This window comes from Schistocerca serialis, chromosome 8 (genome assembly GCF_023864345.2).
Source record: "Schistocerca serialis cubense isolate TAMUIC-IGC-003099 chromosome 8, iqSchSeri2.2, whole genome shotgun sequence".
NCBI classification, from domain to species: domain Eukaryota; kingdom Metazoa; phylum Arthropoda; class Insecta; order Orthoptera; family Acrididae; genus Schistocerca; species Schistocerca serialis.
In genome coordinates this window covers 241,226,922-241,254,908 of record NC_064645.1, presented here as the reverse complement: position 1 = coordinate 241,254,908, position 27,987 = coordinate 241,226,922, and the positions used below count along the sequence as shown (strand labels likewise).

General features: G+C 41.7%; 1 protein-coding gene across 1 annotated transcript; it reads right to left on the bottom strand.

Annotated features, from left to right (window-relative positions):
* Positions 1 to 271: 271 nt before the first annotated feature.
* Positions 272 to 19,127, bottom strand: LOC126416592 (inositol oxygenase-like). Its single transcript, XM_050084345.1, has 6 exons — positions 19,021 to 19,127; positions 14,574 to 14,745; positions 10,858 to 11,066; positions 8,594 to 8,730; positions 3,734 to 3,964; positions 272 to 603 (listed from the first exon to the last, which is right to left on the bottom strand). Exons 1-6 carry the CDS (start codon positions 19,039 to 19,041, stop codon positions 495 to 497), a joined length of 879 nt encoding a protein of 292 aa, XP_049940302.1. The 5' UTR covers positions 19,042 to 19,127; the 3' UTR covers positions 272 to 494.
* Positions 19,128 to 27,987: the final 8,860 nt, after the last annotated feature.

The window sequence follows — 27,987 nt, the reverse complement described above, 5'->3', positions numbered from 1 at the left end:
TATCGTTAAACTTATAGCTACCATATAGTTTCATATAAACCGAACATTCTGTTAAACCGACCAACTTTTCAAACGGTCCTCCCAACTCTTATTATGAGTGAGCTAGGGAACTGATGAAATGAACAAGGTTTGATATCATCTTCGTCGCAATATGAGGTCAAAACCTCGATGCCCCAACGTGATAGGGACCGTCATCATCAGTACGATCCCTAGAAATCCACTTACTTTCAGGTGCCGTTGGGAAGAAATGGACAACAGAAGAAGTAAACGATTTTACGTTTAACACTTTATTGAATACAGACATATAGACTTACAATTAATGAAAATATTACTTGCATAATGAATGTGAATCTATTGAGAAACTGTACATTGGTGAATCATTCAGGTTATGCTATGATAACATTTTCAGACACTCACATATACGTACAATGAGGAAAAACAGCATTTGGCTACACTACACGAAAAGTTCCGAGAGCCGTGAGAGGTGTGGAACTCTACCAGCTGAGGCTTCCAGGCAGGTACTTGTCAATGAGGCCCTGGTAGTACGGCTTGAGTGCCTCAATGTCTGGTGTCTCGTCGCTCTTCGTGTACAGGTCGTACTTGCTGCAAGAGACGACAAAAAACACTTCGTCAGTGTACTCGCAGCTGTACGTACTGCATATTAACAGCTCCTTCAGGCGACATGTGGTCATTCATTCAAACTTGGTGAGAATTAGATTCAGCTTAAGTTTGGGGTTCACTTTTTGGGGTGCTGTGAAGTGCTTCTTTCTAATTGCATGAAATTTTTAGTACAAATATGACAACGTTTCACTTTGATGCTCATAATTACTGACTAAATGTACGGTTCACTACATGATTATTGTACGTGATTACACCAAAATCTTGTACAGTTCATGATTGATTTTTGTTCAACCTTGTACAGCATAATGATAATATAACTCTCTCGGTTTGGTAATTAGAGAAACAGTTTAAATGAGGAAACAATTAAATTTATCGGTAACAAAGGACACAAAAGACCTGTGTTACGATTTCCCAGACAGATGCTCTTCTGTCGTGTTAGTACTATCTTAGTTAGGAATACTGGGACTTGAATCGACTCAGAAAATCAAAAGGATGACAACTAAGGATAGCAATACTGTATAGTGTGTAAAGGAGACAGGAGTCAGCAGTGCAATAACAAGTTAACTACTCGAGTGTACTCCGCAGTACATTATCCAATAGTATTATCCTGCTGCATCTGTCTGTTGGAGAGATTTGTTCATTGCTATTCCATTTTCAGTATACCAACGATGCCGTTTTTCTATGATGATGATGAGAGTAGGGAGAGAGTGAAACCAAGTGCCACCACCTAGACTACGCCTCTTGCATACTGAAGTGCGAAGGGACCATCGAGCTTAACGTACCCATCTCATGCAGAGGTCGTAATCACATACCCTCACATGGTGAAGCCTTACTGGATCTTCACGATTGTTTCCTGAACATTGGTGCAAAGCGTGAAGATCAAGAAATTTACGTGAACTGCTCACTTCCCAGTACCGGCTTCATGTTGTTTGTACAAATTCATTTCGTAGCCGGACTTTGAATCGGGCGCCGCCACAGAGGCGTGCATTGGCGACCTCGACTACGGAGGCAGTTATAGACCAAATTTCTACTCCACTCTCTCCGTACCCAATTATATGACTGTTTGTGGCCGTATTGCCATCAAGAAATGATATCACTACACAGGGTCTCGTGCTCGGTGAAAGTTATTAGGGACGATTCCCAGGTGCTGAAGATATTTAGATAGAGAAAATGGGACCCATATTGACTCTTGATAAACGCATGACAATTTCCCAATATGGAATTATGCTTGAACAGCGAGTGTATCTAACAACGTTGGAACTGACCGCAAATAGTAATGGCGTCTTTCCCGATGACAGTGCAGTGGACCATTACAGATGACTTGTTAGAAAGACGTAGGTGAACCTTCAATACCTTATTCGGATTACTAGTCCATCAGAAGATATACAAAAACATACAGCGCGTACACACTCGCCTCTATACCGATATTTTGGGCCATATTTCATTGTCTCTTATGCTGCTAGTATTTTCCATTCAGCAGACAAAACCAGGACCTATGCGTTGCCATATAAATAAAGAAATTATCTAGTTGAAGGTTGGGATGGACATCGCATTTATTTAACAGACAACGTCCTGTTGTATGCATTCTTCTCGTATATTCCCTTGGTAAGAAAATCGGATCACTCACTCTGTATTATGATGAACTATAGTTTGTAGTAGAATTGAAATGGCCTAATTCGTTAGTTAACAAATAGACCCAGCACCGCTAGATAATCTAACGACATTGACGGAAAAACAATTTACGACTGGCAAGTTGGATTATTCTTGACTGATCACACATTATGAATTATAGCCTTTCGACGATTACTCTATGAGAGCATTAAATAACTCGTGAAGTTTATTAGTAGAGCCTGCACAGTGTATCATTTGGTTCAGTGCATTTTGAAAGTTCTTATTACGAATTAAGGGAGGACGTTCATGAAATTGTCCGAAAAAGTCAATTTTGAAGTTTTTTATTTATTTGTAGAATTGATGGAGAATTAGGTTCCAAAGTTTCAATGATGAAATCGCGTCCAAAGTTCCTGAAAAATAATGAAATGTGTGGCACTATTTTCCTGCCAAACGCACTTTTTGTAGCAACGCTGGACTACTAGTCGGTGAACAACGATTCCGTGGATTACTTTCAAGCAAACTTGCGCGGGATGCAGCTATAAGGCTGTGACGTGCACTCCTTGGTGTTACAGATCATCTGTGACTATTTTGTATCTCACAAACGACAACAAAAGAGCAATTCTTGTTTCGCCACATTTTCATTTGCTAATGTTGTCAGAATTCCAACTTATGACGCAGTTCTTATATTTAATGATGAGAAAGTAAGGAGGGTGAAGGTATTAGGGAAATAGGCTGAAAGATAGGAAATCTCACTCAAGACATCCTGAGAAAAATAGATTTACAGCGCCTCTCTACAGCTGAAAAAGTAGTTAAAGACTTGGTAACGGAAACAAGACAAAAAACAAAAAAACCAGAAGAGAAGCCTTGAAAGGGAAGTACATACATAATTTTTTGACAAAAAAATTAAATTCCATAAAAAAGTTACTTGCATGTAATACGTGGAAAGTAACAATAACTGTGTTAATTTCATGTAAAGCATGGAACAAAATTTCACTCAGAATTGTGCATTTGTTGTATCTTTTAAATAGAAAGTGTTTTTTTATGAATGTACCCCCCTTAAGTATGTGACTCTTACGTCCCAACAGTCTACAAAATAAAACATCGGGTAAATAAACCTAGTAACCCACTGAGATAAAACTGACTGCTTCTCAGCTCGTCGGATATTCGAGGGGTCATATAACGTTCGAAGTAAAGAGATGTTAGACGAAGTACTTGTGGAATATCACACTGAGGACTTCTTATTGGGAGAAAGAAGGTGTTGTTAATTCGTTAACACATCTAGAAGTACTTAATATGATAATCAATTACACCTGCAGCCATGAATAAATCAAGAGATCATTGTACGACCACCATTTACAGTACAAGTTATGAGAAATGCTTACAGAATACAATGATACAAAAAACAGTTATCCAATCTAAAGACTATCAATTGAAGTAATAATATGAAGCTATGAGTGGATTATTACAATAGCAGTTTTAGAGGGTAATAAATGGTACTTACTTGAACACCTTAACCCACTTGAGGGTTTCCATGTCATCCTCGTTGCAGAGGTGCATGTAGTCTCCGCTCGAGTGCCACGGGTAGAAAGAGTGGAAGCGGATGACTTTGTGCGCTATTTCTGGCAGCTTCGAACCATTGTGCCTGAGGGCGTGGTACATGTACTCGTCATGGCCCCACGACATCAGCACGTTGTCCAGTCCACAGTGCGGTTTGTACATGCCGTACTTGGTGCTGTAAAAGACGACACCACGTGAGAAGCAAGGCAGGCAAGTTCAGCTCGCTGTGGGAAAATGAAAACTACTTTTTCTTATCTTTTTTTTATTCAGTGGTAATAGCGTGCAGAACATGATTCACCATTTAAATTGACAATGTTACTCTCCAGTGAACACTGTAATTAATAAATGGTTCGCTGTTTGCGAGATCTTCCTAAGCAGTGCTTGCGCTTACCAAATAAATAAGTCTAGACCACTTTGCACATCCTCTTTTATTAAAAATGCTTCAAAATGAGATGTCTATTTGATGTGTACCGGGATAGTTGTAAATACATATTGTGATAATTCCGGGAAACGAATTAATACGTGTGACAGCCGTTCTACCATAAACTGTCATCAAGCCGCCGAGATAGTCATATACCAGCGGGGAGAAGACTCACTGGAAGTCATGGACAACAACATAAAATTGGGTTATATGTATCCTACAACTAAGCTATGGTTTACTTCCATTGGACCACTAAAGCGAAAAAACTTCTAATAATTCTCCTATCAATAGGACACATTTCATGGGTTTCTGCACCATTAGAGGATCCACTAATGGTTGGTCCCTCTGCTCTAGCCTCCGTACACACCTCAGTGTACCAAATTTGAACTGAACGTATTTTATATTTCATCAACACGTTTTTGGGACATTTTCTCATTAATTTGGTATGAGGTAGCTAGTTACAGAGATTATAATTTTTAAAATCTTTCCTCGCTGTCTGAAAATCTGAAACTTCACTCTTTTTGCATTTTTAATGTTTTCCTCATTTCGCTTTTCGCTTTTTCGTTGGTGTTACTCCTCTTGTATATACAGGGTGTTACAAAAAGGTACGGCCAAACCTTCAGGAAACATTCCTCACACACAAATAAAGAAAAGATGTTATGTGGACATGTGTCCGGAAACGCTTAATTTCCATGTCAGAGCTCATTTTAGTTTCGTCAGTATGTACTGTACTTCCTCGATTCACCGCCAGTTGGCCCAATTGAAGGAAGGTAATGTTGACTTCGGTGCTTGTGTTAACATGCGACTCATTGATCTACAGTACTAGCATCAAGCACATCAGTACGTTGGATCAACAGGTGTCCATCACGAACGTGGTTTTACAGTCAGTGCAATGTTTACAAATGCGGAGTTGGCAGATGCCCATTTGATGTATGGATGAGCACGGGGCAATAGCCGTGGAGCGGTACGTTTGTATCGAGACAGATTTCCAGAAAGAAGGTGTCCCGACAGGAAGACGTTCGAAGCAATTGATCGGCGTCTTAGGGAGCACGGAACATTCCAGCCTATGACTCGCGACTGGGGAAGACCTAGAACGACGAGGACACCTGCAATGGACGAGGCAATTCTACGTGCAGTTGACGATAACCCTAATGTCAGCGTCAGAGAAGTTGCTGCTGCACAAGGTAACGTTGACCACGTCACTGTATGGAGAATGCTACGGGCGAACCAGTTGTTTCCGTACCATGTACAGCGTGTGCAGGCACTATCAGCAGCTGATTGGCCTCCACGGGTACACTTCGGCGAATGGTTCATCCAACAATGTGTCAATCCACATTTCAGTGCAAATATTCTCTTTACGGATGAGGCTTCATTTCAACGGGATCAAATTGTAAATTTTCACAATCAACATGTGTGGGCTGACGAGAATCCGCAATTGTGCAATCACGTCATCAACACAGATTTTCTGTGAACGTTTGGGCAGCCATTGTTGGTGATGTCTTGATTGGGCCCCATGTTCTTCCACCTACGCTCAGTGGAGCACGTTATCATGATTTCATACGGGATACTCTACCTGTGCTGCTAGAACATGTGTCTTTACAAGTACGACACAACATGTGGTTCATGCACGATGGAGCTCCTGCACATTTCAGTCGAAGTGTTCGTACGCTTCTTAACAACAGATTCGGTGACCGATGGTTTGGTAGAGGCGGACCAATTCCATGGCCTCCACGCTCTCCTGACCTCAACCCTCTTGACTTTCATTTATGGGGGCATTTGAAACCTCTTGTCTACACAACCCCGGTAACAAATGTAGAGACTCTTCGTGCTCGTATTGTGGACGGCTGTGATACAATACGCCATTCTCCAGGGCTGCATCAGCGCATCAGGGTATCCATGCGACGGAGGGTGGATGCAAGTATCCTCGCTAACGGAGGACTTTTGAACATTTCCTGTAACAAAGTGTTTGAAATCACGCTGGTACGTTCTGTTGCTGTGTGTTTCCATTCCATGATTAATGTGATTTGAAGGGATGTAATAAAATGAGCTCTAACATGAAAAGTAAGCGTTTCCGGACACATGTCCACATAACATATTTTCTTTCTTTGTGCGTGAGGAATGTTTGCTGAAAGTTTGGCCGTACCTTTTTGTAACACCCTGTATAATAACATTAAGTTTTAGATGATGTTAGAAAATAGCTTAACATACTTTTTTTGTCAATCCGCGACTGTATCGAGCAAAATCGTACACAAAACCTAGCGCGCTTCTGGCTTGTATCCACTCGCTACGACTGCTACCAGATCAGTAAGGAATGAATATCTTTTGTGTGCGTGTGCGTGCGTGCGTGCGTGCGTGTGTGTGTGTGTGTGTGTGTGTGTGTGTGTTTGTGCTCCTTCTACCGTCGATGACAAATAAAAATGAGTCATCAGCACAGATACATTTGCTCGACTGAGTGCCTATCCGATATTGAATGAAGCATTAGCGAAAAATACTACAGGAAACACTACCTCACAACCACAAAACCAAACAGACTGTCGCAGAGGGAAGAGATGCGACATACTACATTTTGTTTGATTTTTTAACGCTATCCGTCCTGGCCTTTTTACTCCACTGAAAAAAAAATCCGCGCAAATGTGTAAATGATGACACTATGCGCTGTGTATGGCGATGTAGGGATATAAAATGTAGAGTGGCAACGGCAACAAAAGTATTTCTGAAGAGAAATTTGTTAACATCGCATACAAATTTTAGTGTAAGAAAGTCTTTTCGGAAGGCGTTTTCCTGTCGTGTAACCTTTGTAATAGAACTGGTTAGTGAGACAGTCTCCATTTAGTGAACAACTCGAAACGTCTCATAAATTTACCATGTGATCCAATAAGGATCAACTGCCAACGTCATTTCTTGCGGATCCCTCATAATTTCAATAATTGAAATGAAATCGTTATTTGTATTTATATACAAGACATGCGTTTAAACTGTAATCTATGAGGAATAATGTTAATTTTTTTACTTTTTCGTAACTATTATTTTTATGTATTAAATTTATTTAAGAATTTGTTATCTCTTGCAATTCCATTTGAAGTGACTGACACTAGTATCTTAACTAATAAACTCACAGATTAACTTCAGGAAAGATTGCCGAAAAGTCATGCTTTCGTTAATGTCAAAATTTCCTTTCATGTGTGTATTGCTTTTATCCTTCCTGGCTTGTTCGCCGTTGGTAGGAAGTCGGTTCTGTGTTGTGGTAAGAGTGTTGTGGAGATGATAAAATGAACCCAAGAAGCTTTTGTCCAAACCATACTCAAAGGCACTGTGCAAAGACCAAGAAGAAGCTGTAATGGCTGTCGTTGTACAAGATACGCAATTAATATCAAAGTTTAAATTCTAACATTCATCTCTTAGTTGTAGCTTTTAAGGATTTGAAAAGCGCTGACACAAACCAGTTCGCTGTGGAAAAAATAAGGTTTGCAAACAACATTCTGTATTCAATTTATTATTGTTCAAACATGAAGCTGAAACGTGAAGGGTAAACAGCTCAGACAAGACGAGAATAGAAGCTTTTGAAACGAGGTGTTGAAGAATAGATAAGTAGATTGAGGTCCAGATGAGGAGGTACTAAATAGACATGGGGAGAAAGTAAATTTGTGGCACATCTTGACTAAAAGAAGGGACTGGATGACAAACACGACCCGAGACGTCAAGGAAACCTCTGCATAGTATTCGAGGGAAGGGTGGGGGCTAAAGTTGTAGAGGGAGACGAAGCGATGAATGAAGCAAGCAGATCATAGTGGGTGCAAGCTTCAGTAATTCTGAGATGAAGAAGCTTGCATAAGGTGGAGTAGAGTGGAGAGCTGCACCATCCACCCTTACGAGTGAAGACCTCAACAACAGTAATCCACTGTGTGTCTTGTATGAAAATAAGCATGCTCCATTTATTCATGGTGTCTGTTGATGACAACAGTAATCCTCACTTTACTCCTCACCCACAAGCTCACATTCAGCACTGCTTGTTTGTGACTCGGGTTTATTTTGTTGCATTACACTCTACTTTATGCTACACTTCTTGGTGACTACACATAACAGGTTTTCTCACTGTCGTCGAGGTATTTGTTTCTAATTAACAAAGGCAGTTGGGGTAGAATACCAAACAAATTGCAGATACATGACGGACGCAAGAAGTATTCCTATATCAACGTGCCCGTTTTAAGAAATTTTTCATATTATCATTGTTGCCCAGTTTCTGAAGACAGACTCGTAAACAGAGCTTCGTACACCAATAATCTCAATCAAAAGGAATGTAATGTTTGCTAGTTGTGAGATATCATTTCGAAAGAAATAATTACTTCGGTAATATATGGAAGTTTTGATATGTGAACGGCATACTTGTATCGTGGATCCTTGCCGTCCGGGTTGTCGACGAAGCTGGTGTCCCTGTAGACGATGGAGTCGGCCCAGGCGCAGCCCACTGGGAAAGTATCGCCTACAACAGCCCACTGAGGCTCATCATAGAACGCCATGAACTGAAACGAAAGAAACACTTTACTTTTTCGGAAGACAAACAGGAAATGCCGGTTACCTTCATTCTGATCAAGCAAGGTTTGACTTGTCGTTATCCGAATTTGCTGTTAATGATCCTGCTCTCTGTAATGAAACTTTTTAATACGGTATTCCACTATTCAACATCGAAGCAAGGGTATAACCATTGCTCCATGTCGGCTACAAGGTTAAAAATGGCTGTGATCAACATTAGACATGAAGTAAATGCAATAAAGTATATGACTTATAGGCTGTGATAAAACAACATGTGGCGGCTCCAGAGAGTTTAATAGAAAATATAAGCACAACGTTTAACCGAGAGAGTCTTATACAGCACTGCCTACCTTGTCTGAAAGTAAGTACATTATTTCGTTTTGTTGATCCATGTACTATTTCTCAGATTGGTGATGGACTTAATCAAATTACTTACCCAAAATTAATCACAAAGAAGGTTATGCTTTAAGCCCCGTCGACGAAGGAATCATTAAAAACGGACCATAAACTCGAATCGGAGAAGTATATGGGAGGAAGCTGACCCTGCCGTTACAAAGGAAACATCGCAGCATTCACGGTAAGTGATTTTTGGTAGTCACAGGCAACCTAAATCTTGATTGCCGGACGGTGAATTAAACCTCCCTCCTCACGGGTATGACTCCATTCCACAATAACGTCTCTTCCATTTCAGCGTCAATCAGGTTTTTTTCCGTATGAGACATACGTTTTCCAAGAAACTTTTTTCCTAAACCTTCTCTGTCTACGCTGATCTGCTGTACGATAGAGTAGCGTACCAGCTGTCAATACAAGATATACGAGACTAAGTTTCAAAACGCGAAACATAGTAACTACCTCTAGTCTGATTCAGGGGCCGGCCAGAATGTGGTTTTTAGGTGGTTTTCCACAGTACAGTTGGCAGGGGCAACGCTGGTTTCGTATCTCCGCCCCTGTAACACAGTATCCCATTAAAACACGAAAACACGCAGAACAGAGATTACACGGTTCAAAAAATAGTGACCATGACTTTGCCTGATATGTTTGGGTAAACGATGACGTAGTGACAGGGCAGAACCATGCCAGAAAAATAAATGTCGCATCCAGCGTGGACGAGTGGTCATCATGTGTGAATCCTTTATTAACCCCTGGAAGCGCCAAGTAATTTATATTCGTACTTTACTAAGCATTTCCGTTTACTCCTGTTTCTTTCCTTCTCCTTTCCTCTCCCGTTTCGCAGTTCACCACCATCAACAACTTGTAGATCGCATTCAGTGACACGGTGATAAAATGTGTGAATCTCATCTTCTATAATACTACAACGATTTTTTATAGAGGTTTTATGTAGCAGAACGTTTGTGAATCGCTGACCGCATTCTTTCAAAGTGTGTACCCCCTTATTATAGTTGAACTAAATGTTTTTAATTAAATGATAAGGATAAAAACACAAGGTTTATTGATAAAGTGTAACAGAAGAAAATGTTGCTTTTAAGCGCTTTGGTATCCGGTAGAGGGATACAAGTGTAATTCATTATGTACACTGTAATAGCACTAGCGGAATGGTAAAACAATCCGAAAACATGAAAGGTGTTGCTCATTGTCACCTCTGATACCTGATTTCTTGATTGAAGATCGGGTTTGAAAAATACAGCCTCATCTCGCTACTTGAAAGGAAATTAGCATCATACATTTCGCTGAGAGCGTGTGACTGTAATAGCCGAGCGTGGGCAGGAAATGAAGGAAGGAATGAACGAACGAAAATTAGGGTTTAACGCCCCGTCGAGCAGGGACTGGGTGGGATGTTTAATGAAATTGAATGGGAGCCCGTTTCTGATTATAATATGTATGTGCGCGTTCAGTACGTAATGCAAAAATTTTCTTCTCGGCCACTTTCGGTTGGAAAATTGCTAAATTCGTTTCGGGGCATGGTGGAATATTTCCGCTTCAGTCCCTGTAGTACCATGAAGCTGCGATATGTGGCACCGCTATGAGCTTTCGAAACAGGAAAAAAATAGTATACATGTTGAAAAGAGTTACGTCCCAGTTCAAAATTTAGCTATCCACCACGTCCCCTCTTGCACACACCGTTACCTTAGTAACACAAGTAAGCGAGGTAGATGCACCTTGCCCAGGTCGTGTATGAGTCCGGTGAGCTGCAGCCACTCGCAGTCCGGGTAGTCTTCACGGATGCGCTCAGCCGTCTGGTAGGCGTGCACGATGTTGGGCACGTCGACGTCAGGGTCGCTCTCGTCCACCAGCTTGTTCAGCGTGTCGAGGGCCTCCAGAATGGGGGCGCGGAACTTGTCGAATTTGCGCCACTTCTCGTGCCGACCTGCACACCGGAACGTGGTAAGAGCCGCCGTCCTCACCAGCCAACGCCGACATTTAACACTTCCGTTTCTCTTGTCATAGCTGAGTACTACTGACAGTTAAACAGATTGAATATTAGAACATAACTGGCAAAATGTGAGTGACTTCAGTGACTCCCGACGACACCACACTCATGAGTAGTGGGTAGAAATGCTTGTGACGAAAAGCATTTTCATCCCCACAATACTGGAACTGGTGCTCAATTTTCATTGATAACAAAACTGAATGCAGTTCCTTGTGTTTTATTCCAAAACTTTAAGGGTGCCTGCATGAAAAATAGTTCACGGTGTTCCAAAAAAGAAGCTGTTTCTTTAAATTATAATTTATTATACTTACCACGCAGCCACCATCTTATAACATATTACTGTTGCGGTCTTCACTCGGAAGACTGGGCGGATACAGCTCTCCACTCTAACTTGTCTTTTTCTGTGCATACCTACTCCAGCCGACATAGATTTCAACGTGCTTATTGTATTCAAGACTTCGTCTCTCTCTACAATTTTGAACACTCCCCTCCCCCTCCCATTCCTCCACCTCACACACATACTTCTTTCCATTACCAAATATTCGATTCCTTGACTTCTTAGAACGTTTCCTGACGACTAATACATTGTTTTAGTCAATCTGCACCAAGAAGCTCCGTTCCGCTTTAGTATTCCATTAGTTACTCGGTATAACATTGCTGCAACTCGTAGTGTTTGCGAGAAGTGAGTAGAAGTTGCTCCCAAATCCTACAAAATGCGAGAAAATTTAACTGTTGACGAGCTGTTAGTAACATTTAGAGCTCACTGTCTATTCAAACAGTATATCACAAGCACACCGGCAAAATAAGTGATAAGGATACGGGCTGCGTGTGACAGCAAATATTCAATATTTACTGAAAGCCCAAATTCACGGAGGAAAGGAGAGTGGAGCGCCACCAGAAAAAAATCAGGGAATGACGAGTTTCTGAGGAGAGGCAGAGCTTCCACTGAATACGACCAACAAGGAGGGTCATAGACCTGTATCCTAATTCCGAAATTACACTTCTGAGGTCAGTTATATTCCTACGGGAAACAGAAATGTTCCATTAATCAGCACACTCCACCAATATAACGAAATCAGTGAGAGGCCCGATAAAAACAAAAAGCGGGTTTTTATCACAATTCAACTAAAGGGGCTGTAAACACATTTGATCAGCTATCAGGTCAAAAAACTGAAAAACCAACACCTGATCGTTCAACTTTTCCACAGCATTTTGTCCGAACTGCAGTCACTGAAGAAGAAAAAAAAAAAAAAAAAAAGAAGAGAGAGAGAAGAGAGGGAGAGAAGGAAGATGTTCCAACGTTTTAACATACATATATATTAAAATAAGAAATTGTTTTAACATACATATATATTAAAATAAGAAATTGTCTTACAATGTTGTGGATGTAATAATAATTTAGTGTAATAGTTATATTATTATATTCACTGAAATACAAAATATAATTACGTCAAACACTGTATGAAAATTGTTCGTTATTAGAAGTTTTATGCTCTATTTGAGTGTCGGCTGATACTGTCTCGAACAATACAGTTGTATAGTAACAGAGAACAGAACAGCAGTGTTAAACTTCGGGACGAAGTACTATATCAGGAAACTTTCCTATCATCCACAGACGAATCCTGTCAGACTCAAAAGTTTCGCAACCGACCAGTTATTTAGTGAATTACGATCGAACGCTAACGAGTCTGCTGCCGGTCTTCTACTGCCTGGGGCAAGGAAAACCCATTGGTGTGGGCAGAGATGTATCTTTACCAGTTCTTACAACTCGCCGATGATTAATGATTACTGTCGTATTTATTATAATTTCGTTTCAACTGCTTTCAGTGACATTTGTTTGCACTTTCCCTCTCTCTTTTTTTCCTTACAGATAACTTTTGTAATTTTTTGTAATTATAAACTTCCCGTGCTTATTTTCTTGATTCATGATACATGAATTTATGAAATGTACTTCATCATGGTTCTGTTAATTATCCAGTTAGACACATGAGAGTGTTTTTATGAGTACATATTTTACAAACTTGGTTTGAATGTTAAATTAGAGTTGTGATTTTAGTATGACTTTAAGATATGACGATCGTTTGCGTTTGCATTTACCTTTATTTTCTTTTAGAAAAATTTCTTTCCACTTCAATTTGTGTCCTAGACATTTACTTGCTTTACATAGAAATTATAGCCGGTCAGAGTGGCCGAGCGGTTCTAGGCGCTACAGTCTGGAACCGCGTGACTGCTGTGGTCGCAGGTTCGAATCCTGCCTCGGGCATGGATGTGTGTGACGTCCTTAGGTTGGTTAGGTTTAAGTAGTTCTAAGTTCTAGGGGATTGATGTCCTCAGACGTTAAGTCCCATAGTGCTCAGAACTATTTGAACCACAGAAATTATAAGGTGTTACAGATTACGCTGTTATACTCCCACTTCGAATAGCTTTCCCCTTTCATACACCGCCCCCCCCCCCCACTCCACTCTTCAATATCCACATGTAACAACGAGAAACTTTATTGTAATTTCAGTCTTTTATGGCTCAAAAAATGGCTCTGAGCACTATGGGACTTAACATCTGAGGTCATCAGTCCCCTAGAACTTAGAACTACTTAAACCTAACTAACCTAAGGACATCACACACATCCATGCCCGAGGCAGGATTCGAACCTGCGACATCTCAAGATGTCAATATTTACCGAAACCCGTAATGTGAATGATTCTTATGTATCTAAGTGATCGCTGACATAATAAATTACTACACAAACATTCCAAAGGTCGAATTCTTTCAGTTGGCAGTATGTCGGTTTTTAAATGTAGATGAATGGTTTGAATCTTCAAAAACGATCACAATACTTTTAGGAATTTTTTTCACTTCTAGGCGGTCTACGAAGATGACAATAATCATTTTTATGTACCTTTTGAACGAGGTTGTAGGAACGCCGACGAATAAACTACGATACTTCGTCAAAATCGTTCAACAGGAAATCGAGCAAACATTAATTAGAATTTAAAGTCATGACTGCCTTGCTTTTTTGAACCAAGGGAGTCTAAAATGTGTGCACTCGTTAAAGAGAATATCTTCCCCCTCTTCACTGTTACAATTTTTCGGTTCAAAGATGATTAGTATTCAAGCTCATTACAATCTGTCGCTTTCAATTAGACGCATTATATGTTGACTTAAGGGTGGTAGGGAAGTATTTCAGTGAGTAGCAGTCTCACCCCAGTGGCAAGCTCTACATAACCCAATAATAGGTTCAAATGGTTCAAATGGCTCTGAGCACTATGGGACTTAACATCTGAGGTCATCAGTCTTCTAGAACTTAGAACTACTTAAACCTAACTAACCTAAGGACAGTACACACATCCATGCCCGAGGCAGGAATCGAACCTGCGACCTTAGCGGTCGCGCGGTTCCAGACTGTCCAATATTAGATACTTGAGGCGAGATACGCCAGATACTCACTTTTGACGAAATCCACGGTCTGGTGCTTGTGCATGGCGTGGTAGAGTCTGCGCACCCGTTCCTTGACGGGGTCACTCTCGTCGATGGTGTAGTCGCGGAACTGCGAGACTGGCTTCCCCGCGTGCAGAGGCTCCGGCCTGAGTACCTCAGAGGGGTCGATCAGAGGCTGCGACTGTGAACAAAAACAAACCAGGGTTAGCGTGGCCTTATCTTCCACCTCACCTGATGGCATTTCCCTTTTGGAGAGAACGTCATTCTCCTACCCAATCAATACAAAACACAACTCGCGTACAAAAAATGAAATTCCTCTCAGATAGACGTATCATTAAGTCTGTATGAAGACCCTTACAATCTTTACGGCCTTCGTTCAAATATTGGCTACGTAGTATTTGGCATAATGTGTCAGTCGTAATAATTATTTCGTACCTAAACTTAATCCTGCCAGAGGTAAAAAGAGTTATAGAAAGAACAACTGAACATAAAGGACATTGTCTTCAAAGGAGGATGTAAGATGAACTTCAACAAAAGCAAAACGAGGATAATGGAATTTAGTCGAATTAAATGCGGGATACTGAGTCAATTAGGTTAGAAAATATGTCACGTAAAATAATATATTAATGTCGAAGAAAACAGTCTTGGCTGAAAAGTTGTTTTTACGCGTTTCGCCTTTGTGGCGCATCATCAGATTATGTGAAAATGAAGTAAGATAACTGTCAATTGCCGCTCAAGGGCATTAAATATAAGCAGCGTCTGGATATAACATCCGTTCGTCAAATGTCTTACCAGATGCATGAAGGACCTTATTTATACTAAAGCAGGCTCAGCATGGTGTATAGATTCCGGGTGGCGCATACAACATGCGCGTGTAAAGCAAAAAGCGATCGGCTAAGCAGGTTCACCCAGCACAAGAACAGAACTGTTGTTGTGCTGGGGAGACTTCGTTAGCCGATCGTATTTAATCTGATGATGTCTCACAAGAGCGAAACATGTAATTGTTACTCGTATTAGTGAAAGAAATGTTGCAACCTAGACTTTTTTCATTCAAAATACTCATAACCTTTTCATTGATCAGACTGCCAAAATGTGGTGGGACCAATATTAGTAGATTAGCTTTGCTATATGAGCGGCAAAACAACTGAAGATGGCCAAAGTAGAGAAGATATAAGCTGTAGACTGGCAACGGCAGGAATAGCCTTTCTGAAGAAGAGAAATTTGTTAACATCTAATAAGTTTTAGGAAGCCTTTTCTGTAGGTATCTGAATGGAGTGTAACAGTGTCTGGTAGTGAAACATGAACGACAGACAGTTTAGACGAGGAGAGAATACAAGCTATTGAAACGTGGTGTTACAGAAGAATGCTGAAAATTAGATGTGTAGATAGAGTAACTGATGAGAAACTGGGGAGAAAAGAAATTTGTGTTACAATCTGAATAAAAAAGGGATAGGTGGATAGAACACATTCTGAGATATCAAGGTATCACCAATTTAGTATCTGTGTCAACTGCGGGGGGGGGGGGGGGGGGGTAAAAATCATAAAGGGAGACCAAGAGATGAATACAGTAAGCAGATCCAGAATGATGTAAGTTGCAAAAGTTATTCGGAGATGAATAAGTTTGCACAGGATACCGTAGCATGGAGAGCTGTATCAGACCAGTCTCTGGACTGAAGAGTACGACCACAACAACAACAACAACAAGCAATACTTCATTTTAATGGTTGTTCGTCGATCGAACTCTAATACTAAGGTAGCATCCCTCCAGTTTTCTCAGCTAAGCTTTTTCACCCAACAGTGTTCATGTACGGATGAGAAAAATAGTGAAAAATCTGTTAAATGAAAAAACTTCATAATAGCTTGTCTTCCATATAGCCAGAGAAACGCAGTTCATAATGGCTTGTCATGTACATTACAATATATTACCTCAGTATGTAAATTGAAGAAGGAGGGTTGCGTAACCTGAGGCTAGAATTTAGCTATCTTCTTCCGAATAGCGCCAAAGTGTGCTACGAAGTTGAGTCTAATATATATCTGTGGTCTGGAAGAAAAATGATGGCTTTTGCAGAGGCACAATCCACAAATGTCCAAATTTCTACAACTAACTGAGTAAATACTCAACTGTACTGCAACTCTGCTGCATTCAAATTCAGTTGTGTCTAATATTTGCTAACACGTTCTAACATTAAATGTTATCTTTTAAGTAATAGATTTTAAGAGAAATACAGTGTCTCAGCTCAAACATACAAGAACACGGCATAAAACTACTTTCGGATTCACTAAAACCATTAAATAGTAACTATGCCATACGACTGCCAATAATGTCCCTCTTCATATTATCTATGAACAAATAATACGAGGTAATTTGTTACTTTTTCATCGGGTCATTTATAGGGCGTATCTTGAAAATATGGTACCAACCAGTTTACATACAATCAGCATTCATCCTTCACATGAAGGCAAGCTGTCAGTTTGCAGATGAGTAAATGCAAGAATTAATCCTTGCTTTTAAAGTTAGTTTTGTCAAGTGACTATAGCTCCTACACTTCCTGTATCACTGATGTTTATGATAAAGTTAATCATTACTTTATTTGCTTATGTGCACTTTAAAGATGTTAAGCATCTAATTATTACTTATTTTTACTGTGACAGATTATTAGCAACCAATTTTCTTGTAAACTAGGTGATTGGTTATCTGCAGTTAAATGTTTCTAAGCCTAAAGTGACATCCGCAAGATTTTCTTGAAAAAGCAAAATTTTACTGTGGAACACATATTATCCCAATGTCCTTCAACACAAAGAAAAGCTTTATTTGTAAAATTTAAGTAGCCTGACAATATCATTAAAATAACAATAGAAAATTAAAAGTGGGAGAATACATTACATTTTCTTTCTCCTCAGTAGCTGCAGCGACACGAAAGGCAAAGTTTGCTGCGTTTTTCCATCAATTACACGTTAGAATGTGTGTCTTAGTTTTGAATTTCTTGTGACGAAAATAACATCTATTTAATTACTCCTAATTTTTAGCGCTTTTATGTTCGGAGCTGTAGTCACCGATGTGCAGAATTCAATGTAAGGGTTCTATCGAAGTTACATGTTAAACTTCATGTAGTTCGCAGACCCTGTGGGGTAAAGGTTTTTTTTTTTAAAAAAAAAATATTTTTATCACTGAAATTTTTCTGCTTTAATTTGTTGACAGCATTCACTTAAAGATCTCTGGGGACGTCTTTTTTTCGACGGCAGCCTCTTCATTCGGTTAATATAAGCGTAAAGTATACTAAAGTGCAAGATTTAATATATATCGCATAGTTTTAATAACTTCCATTATTGCTGCAAAAGATATTTAAAGATTCCGGATCCCGTAAATTTGTTTACCGATTGGCAATATAAATACATCCCATAAACTATACACGATTTGTAATTTTTGCGTTCTATTTCAATATGTTGCTGAGTAATGTGTACCAACGAAAGTCAAGTTTGCTGTAGTTATTCAGAAGGTGAGTGGATTTGTAGTCTTTTGTGTTGCTGTATCAAGTAGCTTCACTCATAAAGTTTATTTGCCTTCTTGTGTCATGGATAGTTCTTATAGCATACAGTTCATGTGTTACTTATGATAGCTTTATAATACTGCTGTTACTTTACTGTCGAGGAATGTAATTGGTGCTGAATTCCACGATTTTATCTTCCTTCATGCACTGAACATGCCTGTGTTATCCATCTGCACTTAAATAAAAGAATTTTTCATGCAAACCTCTTTAGCAACTTTGACACTGGTGCAAACATCAGTGCTTGACTCCTAACTGTGGAGGGAATTAATTGCTTCACTTTCCACAGTTTCTAGGCCCGTAGCTACCACAAAATGACTTTCCTGATTGCACCTCAAACGACCTCAGGCAAGAGGGTTAGGCGGCTCAATCATCAAAAAGACGAATTTCATATTTCAGAATAGCAATAATATACCATTACACTCTCCTTGATGGAAGTGTGACAAACAAAGAATCCCTAAAAGCCTTGTTCTCTGGTTGCCTAAACTACACAAAATTAGTAAGTATGAATTATCAGAGAATTTTCTAAAATAAAAAAAAAAATCAGTTAACACTGTAATTCAATGCTTTAGATCAGGTGGGAAAAAATATGTAAACTGTATCTGTCACCATCTGAGTTGATGAATTATGACTATCAGTTATAACTAACTACAAAAGCAGGATGAAATAAATATGTAGACATTTTAAGTCCTACTCGCAGCGAATTCATTAGCTTCCAAGCACCGGCTAAACCTAGACAGGTTCTGAGCACCCAATTAACCACACCGTTTTCGGCTTATCCTAGCGCACAGCTAAATTATTTAGGGAAACCACGGAGAAAATAGTTATCTGTGGGCGAACTAGAATTCTATTCCCACTTTTGCTCGAATAAGAGTCCATGTTCTGAGGAATAAGAAGCCCTGTTTACTCACCAGAAGCTTAGCAGTGGCCATGCTGCTGACAAGGAAAGCGGGAGGCGACCGTAAGTGAGCACCCAACTGCTTCCGAACAGCGACGCTGGTGTTGGCCGGCGTCGTTGCTTCCCCTGTATTTATTCGCAGAGGTTATCGGCGTCGTTCGCCAAGGTCACGACGCCGGTCGATGGCGAATATCACGCGAAATGCCACCTTGCGCAATACACTACTTCTCTGTTCGACGTCGCAGTTCTCTGTGGAAAAGTACTGCCTATTTTTGATCATGACGCTGCAGATCGAGCAAAAGTGTTCTGCAGGCAGAGAAAAAGTCGAAATACTAAACTCTTTCTTCTGTAACTGTTTCACTGTGGAAGACCGTACAGCTATTCCTCCTTGAAATCGTCACACGAACATCAAAAACGGCGCGTCTCGAAATAAGAGACAACGGGAGAGAAAAGCAGCTGACACCCCTCAACGGAGAAAAGGCCACCGATGGGACACCAGTACGATACTACATTGAGTATGTGAAAGAACATACTCTTGCCTTAGGACGCAGGAGGAGTGCAGCTTTGCTAGTGATTGGGAAAAAATCACAAGTCATGGTCGTTCTAGAAAAGAATCATTAGATAGCCAAACACAAGTAGAGTCTTATGTAGATGACATCGACCTGTTGTAGGATTCTGGAAGATGTTTCATGTTTGCGTATTATGACAATTATGTTCAAAATGTTCAGATCCGTGTTAAATCTTATGGGACTTAACTGCTTAGGTCATCAGTCCCTAAGATTACACATTACTTAACCTAAATTATCCTAAGGACAAACACACACACCCATGCCCGAGGGAGGACTCGAACCTCCGCCAGGACCAGCCGCACAGTCCATGACTGCAGTGCCCTAGACCTCTCGGGACAATTATGACGACTTGGAATCTCCTCTGCAGAAATCAACACGGATTCTGCAAACAGAGATCGTCTGAAATCCAGTTTGCTCTGTCTATCCACGGAAAAGCAGTGGATATCGGCACAGAGGTGAATGCTGTGTTCCTGGACTTCCAGAAAGTCATATAGTTCCACACTACCACCTAATGAACCAAAAACAAGCGAATGAAATATCAGACCAGTTGGGTGGCTGGAATGAAAAGTTCCTAGCAAACGGAGAGAAATGTACAGACGTAAAAGTAACTTCTTACGGACTCCAACAGCGTCTTACATCATCATTACTTCCTACAGTATACAGACTTTGAGGACTTGTAGTAGGCACCAGATAGGTTTAGCTCAGGAACTCATATTCAAAAACGTACCGTTTCCCCACTGCACGCAAAATACCGCAGCAGACATTGCTCTCTGACTTCTGCCGCTTGTTGTCTGGGTCTAATTACAAGTAAGACTCGATGTGGCAACCACTGACGTCAACACCGATGCGGTGAAATGAAATGAGCCTATGGCATTCTTGGCCGGGATGTCCCAGTCGGGTTCGGCCGCCAAGTGCAAGTCATATTCCATTCGGCGCCACATTGGGCGACTTGCAGCCGATGATGAGGATGAAATTATGATGAGGGCAACACAACACGCAGTCCACGAGCGGAGAAAATCTCCGACCCGGCCGAGAAACGAACCCGGGCCCAGTGCATGGGAGGCAAGCACGTTACCACTCAGCTAAGCAGGCGGTATCTCTGAACCATCTTTTGGTAAACACCATCGTTAATTCCTGGTCCTTCAACACCTGCCAAAGCAATAATAAGTGCCAGTAGATCTTCCTCGGGTGCCACGGGGGACTCGTAAATCAATAATTTCATGCGATCCCACAAGTAGTATTCTAGCGGGCTCGCCTCGTGAGGACGTACCGGCCAAGCAATTGGGCCACCAAGTACGTAATACCCTTGTCAGTGCCGCCGAATGAGTGAAATTTGAACGTGTGTTATGGAATTTTGCGAGCACTGGGAAAATGCTACGTTTCCCGACATGAATGTCTATGAAAACGCAACCGTCTTGGGCTCCACTGCAAGTCCTCAACCACTGTAAAGGGAACTTAGTTACACCCTGTATAAATGACCTAGTGGATGACGTCAGAAAATCTGTGATGCTTTTTACAAATCATGCTGTTGTATACAGAGAACTCGGAACGCTAGAAAATTGTAGCGACATGCAGGAACACCTGCAGAGAATCGACACATGCTGCAGGAATTCACCGTCGATATAAACATACGTAGCTCTGAGGGATGAAGTAGTGAAGGCAGCAGAGGATCAAGTAGGTAAAAAGACGAGGGCTAATAGAAATCCTTGGGTAACAGAAGAAATATTGAATTTAATTGATGAAAGGAGAAAATATAAAAATGCAGTAAATGAAGCAGGCAAAAAGGAATACAAACGTCTCAAAAATGAGATTGACAGGAAGTGCAAAATGGCTAAGCAGGGATGGCTAGAGTACAAATGTAAGGATGTAGAGGCTTGTCTCACTAGGGGTAAGATAGATACTGCCTACAGGATAATTAAAGAGGCCTTTGGAGAGAAGAGAACCACACCAGATGGCAACCCAGTTCTAAGCAAAGAAAGGAAGGCAGAAAGGTGGAAGGAGTATATAGAGGGTTTATACAAGGGCGATGTACTTGAGGGCAATATTGTGGAAATGGAAGAGGATGTAGATGAAGATGAAATGGGAGATAAGATACTGTGTGAAGAGTTTGACAGAGCACTGAAAGACCTGAGTCGAAACAAGGCCCCGGGAGTAGACAACATTCCATTAGAACTACTGATGGCCTTGGGAGAGCCAGTTATGACAAAAGTCTACCATCTGGTGAGCAAGATGTATGAGACAGGCGAAATACCCACAGACTTCAAGAAGAATATAATAATTCCAATCCCAAAAAAAGCAGGTGTTCACAGATGTGAAAATTACAGAACTTACAGTTTAATAAGTCACAGCTGCAAAATACTAACGCGAATTCTTTACAGACGAATGGAGAAACTGACAGAAGCGGACCTCGGGGAGGATCAGTTTGGATTCCGTAGAAATGTTGGAACACGTGAGGCAATACTACCCTACGACTTATCTTAGAAGAAAGATTAAGAAAAGGCAAACCTACGTTTCTAGCATTTGTAGCCCTAGAGAAAGCTTTTGACAACGTTAACTGGAATATTCTCTTTCAAATTCTGAAGATGGCAGGAGTAAAACACGGGGAGCGAAAGGCTATTTACAATTTGTACAGAAACCAGATGGCAGTTATAAGAGTCGAGGGGCATGAAAGGGACGCAGTGGTTGGGAAAGGAGTGAGACAGGGTTGTAGCCTCTCCCCGATGTTATTCAATCTGTATATTGAGGAAGCAGTAAAGGAAACAAAAGAAAAATTCGTAGTAGGTATTAAAATTCATGGAGAAGAAGTAAAAACTTTGAGGTTTGCCGATGACATTGTAATTCTGTCAGAGACAGCAAAGGACTTGGAAGAGCAGTTGAACTAAATGGACAGTGTCTTGAAAGGAGGATATAAGATGAACATCAACAAAAGCAAAACGAGGGTAATGGAATGTAGTCGAATTAAGTCGGGTGATGCTGAGGGAATTAGATTAGGAAATGAGACACTACAAGTAGTAAAGGAGTTTTGCTCTTTGGGGAGCAAAATAACTGATGATGGTCGAAGTAGAGAGGATATAAAATGTAGACTGGCAATGGCAAGGAAATCGTTTCTGAAGAAGAGAAATTTGTTAACATCGAGTATAGATTTAAGTGTCAGGAAGTCATTTCTGAAAGTATTTGTATGGAGTGTAGCCATGTATGGAAGTGAAACATGGACAATAACCAGTTTGGACAAGAAGAGAATAGAAGTTTTCGAAATGTGGTGCTACAGAAGAATGCTGAAGATAAGGTGGGTAGATCACGTACTAATGAGGAGGTATTGAATAGGATTGGGGAGAAGAGAAGTTTGTGGCACAACTTGACTAGAAGAAGGGATGGGTTGGTAGGACATGTTTTGAGGCATCAAGGGATCACAAATTTAGCATTGGAGGGCAGCGTGGAGGGTAAAAATCGTAGAGGGAGACCAAGAGATCAATACACTAAGCAGATTCAGAAGGATGTAGGTTGCAGTAAGTACTGGGAGATGAAGAAGCTTGCACAGGATAGAGTAGCATGGAGAGCTGCATCAAACCAGTCTCAGGACTGAAGACCACAACAACAACATAAACATACGTATAGTATTGTTCACAAACAAGCACAAACACCCGTTATTACATGACTAAACAGCTCAGTCACTGGAAGCTGTTATACAGGGTGGTCCATTGATAGTGACCGGGCCAAATATCTCACGAAATAAGCATCAAACGAAAAAACTACAAAGAACGAAACTCTTGTAGCTTGAAAGGGGAAACCAGATGGCGCTATGGTTGGCCCACTAGATGGATCTGCCATAGGTCAAACGGATATCAACTGCGTTTTTTAAATACGAACCCCCATTTTTATTACATATTCGTGTAGTACGTAAAGAAATATGAATGTTTTAGTTGGACCACTTTATTCGCTTTGTGATACATGGCACAGTAATAGTCACAAACGTATAAGTACGTGGTATCATGTAACATTCCGCCAGTGCGGACGGTATTTGCTTCGTGTTACATTACCCGTGTTAAAATGGACCGTTTACCAATTGCGGAAAAGGTCGATATCGTGTTGATATATGGCTATTGTGATCCAAATGCCCAACGGGCGTGTGCTATGTATGCTGCTCGGTATCCTGGACGACATCATCCAAGTGTCCGGAACGTTCGCCGGATAGTTACGTTATTTAAGGAAACAGGAAGTGTTCAGCCACTTGTGAAACGTCAACCGCGACCTGCAACAAATGATGATGCCCAAGTATGTGTTTTAGCTGCTGTCGCGGTTAATCCGCACATCAGTAGCAGACAAATTGCACGAGAATCGGGAATCTCAAAAACGTCGGAGTTGAGAATGCTACATCAACATCGATTGCACCCTTACCATATTTCTATGCACCAGGAATTGCATGGCTACGACTTTGAACGTCGTGAACAGTTCTGCCACTGGGCACAAAAGAAATTACGGAACGATGACAGATTTTTTGCACGCGTTCTATTTAGCGACGAAGCATCATTCACCAACAGCGGTAACGTAAACCGGCATAATATGCACTATTGGGCAACGGAAAATCCACGATTGCTGCGACAAGTGGAATATCAGCGACCCCCGATTTATTTTTTTGGGGAAAGTTGAAGGATATTTGCTATCGTGATCCACCGACAACGCCTGACACCATGCGTCAGCGCACTGTCAATGCATGTGCGAACATTACGGAAGGCGAACTGCTCGCTGTTGAGAGAAATGTCGTTACACGTATTGCCAAATGCATTGAGGTTGACGGACATCCTTTTGCGCATTTATTGCATTAATGTGGTATTTACAGGTAATCGCGCTGTAACAGCATGCGTTCTCAGAAATGATAAGTTCACAAAGGTAAATGTGTGACATCGGAACAACCGAAATAAAATGTTCAAACGTACCTACGTTCTGAATTTTAATTTAAAAAACCTACCTTTTACCAACTGTTCGTCTAAAATTGTGATACATATGTTTGTGACTGTTACAGCGCCATCTATCACAAAGTGATAAAAGTGGTCCGACTACAACAATCATATTTCTATACGTACTACACGAATATGTAATAAAAATGGGGGTTCCTATTCAAAAAAAAAAAAAAAAACGCAGTTGATATCCGTTTGACCTATGGCAGCGCCATCTAGTGGACCAACCATAGCGCCATCTAGTTTTCCCCTTCAAGCTTATTTCGTGAGATATTTGGCCCAGTCACTTTCAATGGACCACCCTGTATACATAAACTATCTAGGGCTATGCGTGCGGAGCTACACTCCTGGAAATGGAAAAAAGAACACATTGACACCGGTGTGTCAGACCCACCATACTTGCTCCGGACACTGCGAGAGGGCTGTACAAGCAATGATCACACGCACGGCACAGCGGACACACCAGGAACCGCGGTGTTGGCCGTCGAATGGCGCTAGCTGCGCAGCATTTGTGCACCGCCGCCGTCAGTGTCAGCCAGTTTGCCGTGGCATACGGAGCTCCATCGCAGTCTTTAACACTGGTAGCATGCCGCGACAGCGTGGACGTGAACCGTATGTGCAGTTGACGGACTTTGAGCGAGGGCGTATAGTGGGGATGCGGGAGGCCGGGTGGACGTACCGCCGAATTGCTCAACACGTGGGGCGTGAGGTCTCCACAGTACATCGATGTTGTCGCCAGTGGTCGGCGGAAGGTGCACGTGCCGTCGACCTGGGACCGGACCGCAGCGACGCACGGATGCACGCCAAGACCGTAGGATCCTACGCAGTGCCGTAGGGGACCGCACCGCCACTTCCCAGCATATTAGGGACACTGTTGCTCCTGGGGTATCGGCGAGGACCATTCGCAACCGTCTCCATGAAGCTGGGCTACGGTCCCGCACACCGTTAGGCCGTCTTCCGCTCACGCCCCAACATCGTGCAGCCCGCCTCCAGTGGTGTCGCGACAGGCATGAATGGAGGGACGAATGGAGACGTGTCGTCTTCAGCGATGAGAGTCGCTTCTGCCTTGGTGCCAATGATGGTCGTATGCGTGTTTGGCGCCGTGCAGGTGAGCGCCACAATCAGGACTGCATACGACCGAGGCACACAGGGCCAACACCCGGCATCATGGTGTGGGGAGCGATCTCCTACACTGGCCGTACACCACTGGTAATCGTCGAGGGGACACTGAATAGTGCACGGTACATCCAAACCGTCATCGAACCCATCGTTCTACCATTCCTAGACCGGCAAGGGAACTTGCTGTTCCAACAGGACAATGCACGTCCGCATGTATCCCGTGCCACCCAACGTGCTCTAGAAGGTGTAAGTCAATTACCCTGGCAGCAAGATCTCCGGATCTGTCCCCCATTGAGCATGTTTGGGACTGGATGAAGCGTCGTCTCACGCGGTCTGCACGTCCAGCACGAACGCTGGTCCAACTGAGGCGCCAGGTGGAAATGGCATGGCAAGCCGTTCCACAGGACTACATCCAGCATCTCTACGATCGTCTCCATGGGAGAATAGCAGCCTGCATTGCTGCGAAAGGTCGATATACACTGTACTAGTGCCGACATTGTCCATGCTCTGTTGCCTGTGTCTATGTGCCTGTGGTTCTGTCAGTGTGATCATGTGATGTATCTGACCCCAGGAATGTGTCAATAAAGTTTCCCCTTCCTGGGACAATGAATTCACGGTGTTCTTATTTCAATTTCCAGGAGTGTATTTATAGTGGAACGACCACGTAAATGTAATCGCAGCTAAGGCGGATGCCACCCTGAGATTCACTGGAAGAATCCTCAGGATTCTTAGTTCACCAACGAAGGAACAGCTTACAAAACCTTCGTGGCACCAACCACATCGAACTGACAGAGAAAATAAAGAAAATCGAAAGAAGAGGAGCACATTTCGTTATAAATTCCCTTAGTAAGCGCCTCACCGAAATGCTCAGACAACTCCAATGGCAGATGTTGCAACAGAGGCCTACTTCATCATGCTATGGTTTACTGTTAAAATCCCGAGAGGGTACTTTCCTGGAACAGTCAACCAGATATTTTTTTGTTGTTGTATATTACGCGAAAAGATCATGACGGTATTATTAAACAGATACGATCTCACATGGAGGTTTACTAACGACAGTTCTTCCTGTGCACCTTTCGCTACAGCAACATAGAAGTTGGGTAGTGACAATGGTACATAAAGTACCCGTTGGTAGTTATCACCAGGTGACTTGCGAATCAGAGACATAGATGTCGAATGGAACCAGTACTTTCGTCCTCCACAGTTGGAGGCAAAACTAGAAAAACTCCACCTCACTAGTAAAAATTTGTTTATCTAATGTATTATGTACACAACAGAATACATCTTCACAACTAAAAAACCGTAAACTTCTCAGGGGAAAGCCGCTTGGACACCAGCGTAGCAAAACCGGTGTACTATGTCTTTTGTAAAGCAGACTTGTCAGCCTGGTACATTTATTTGCAGTAATATGTCGGGGCTCCACGTAGTTAACATCAGTATCAGTTTGTTCCGGAGTGGAGCCCAGCGATGCAGCGACGTCATCGCGTCCTTCAACAGTACGGAAAGGATCGGCAAGGCGCGATCGCATAAATCTGACAAGGAGACGGCACGACCATGGGGTCGGGGATTTGTCCGAAATTTTGTGTGGTGAAAGAGGACCCCTAACACCTTACATGGTTAAAGTATTAGGACACACTATTCGGAAAATCCCGAGAAAAAGCGATCCAAAGTTTATTAGGTGCCGTAGGAAAAGTAAAGGGACGAGAGAGCCAATTCTGACGTTACGGCTAGTAATGGAAGCAAGGCTAAAGAAAAATCAAGACACTTTCATAGGATTTGTCGACCTGGAAAAAGCATTCGACAATATAAAATGGTGCAAGCTGTTCGAGATTCTGAAAAAAGTAGGGGTAATCTATAGGGAGAGACGGGTCATATACAATATGTACAACAACCAAGAGGGAATAATAAGAGTGGACGATCAAGAACGAAGTGCTCGTATTAAGAAGGGCGTAAGACAAGGCTGTAGCCTTTCGCCCCTACTCTTCAATCTGTACATCGAGGAAGCAATGATGGAAATAAAAGAAAGGTTCAGGAGTGGAATTAAAATACAAGGTGAAAGGATATCAATGATACGATTCGCTGATGACATTGCTATCCTGAGTGAAAGTGAAGAAGAATGAAATGATCTGCTGAACGGAATGAACAGTCTAATGAGTGCACAGTATGGTCTGAGAGTAAATCGGAGAAAGACGAAGGTAATGAGGAGTAGTAGAAATGAGAACAGCGATAAACTTAACATCAGGATTGATGGTCACGAAGTCAGTGAAGTTAAGGAATTCTGCTACCTAGGCAGTAAAATAACCAATGACGGACGGAGCAAGGAGGACATCAAAAGCA

Excerpts from the sequence above, each read along its gene's own strand:
- LOC126416592 (XM_050084345.1), bottom strand. The coding sequence starts at position 19,041 with ATGGCCACTGCTAAGCTTCTG. Across the intron at positions 14,746-19,020 it reads TGGCCACTGCTAAGCTTCTG|TCGCAGCCTCTGATCGACCC; the intron begins GTGAGTAAACAG and ends TTTTGTTCACAG. Across the intron at positions 3,965-8,593 it reads GGCAAGGATCCACGATACAA|CACCAAGTACGGCATGTACA; the intron begins GTATGCCGTTCA and ends CGTCTTTTACAG.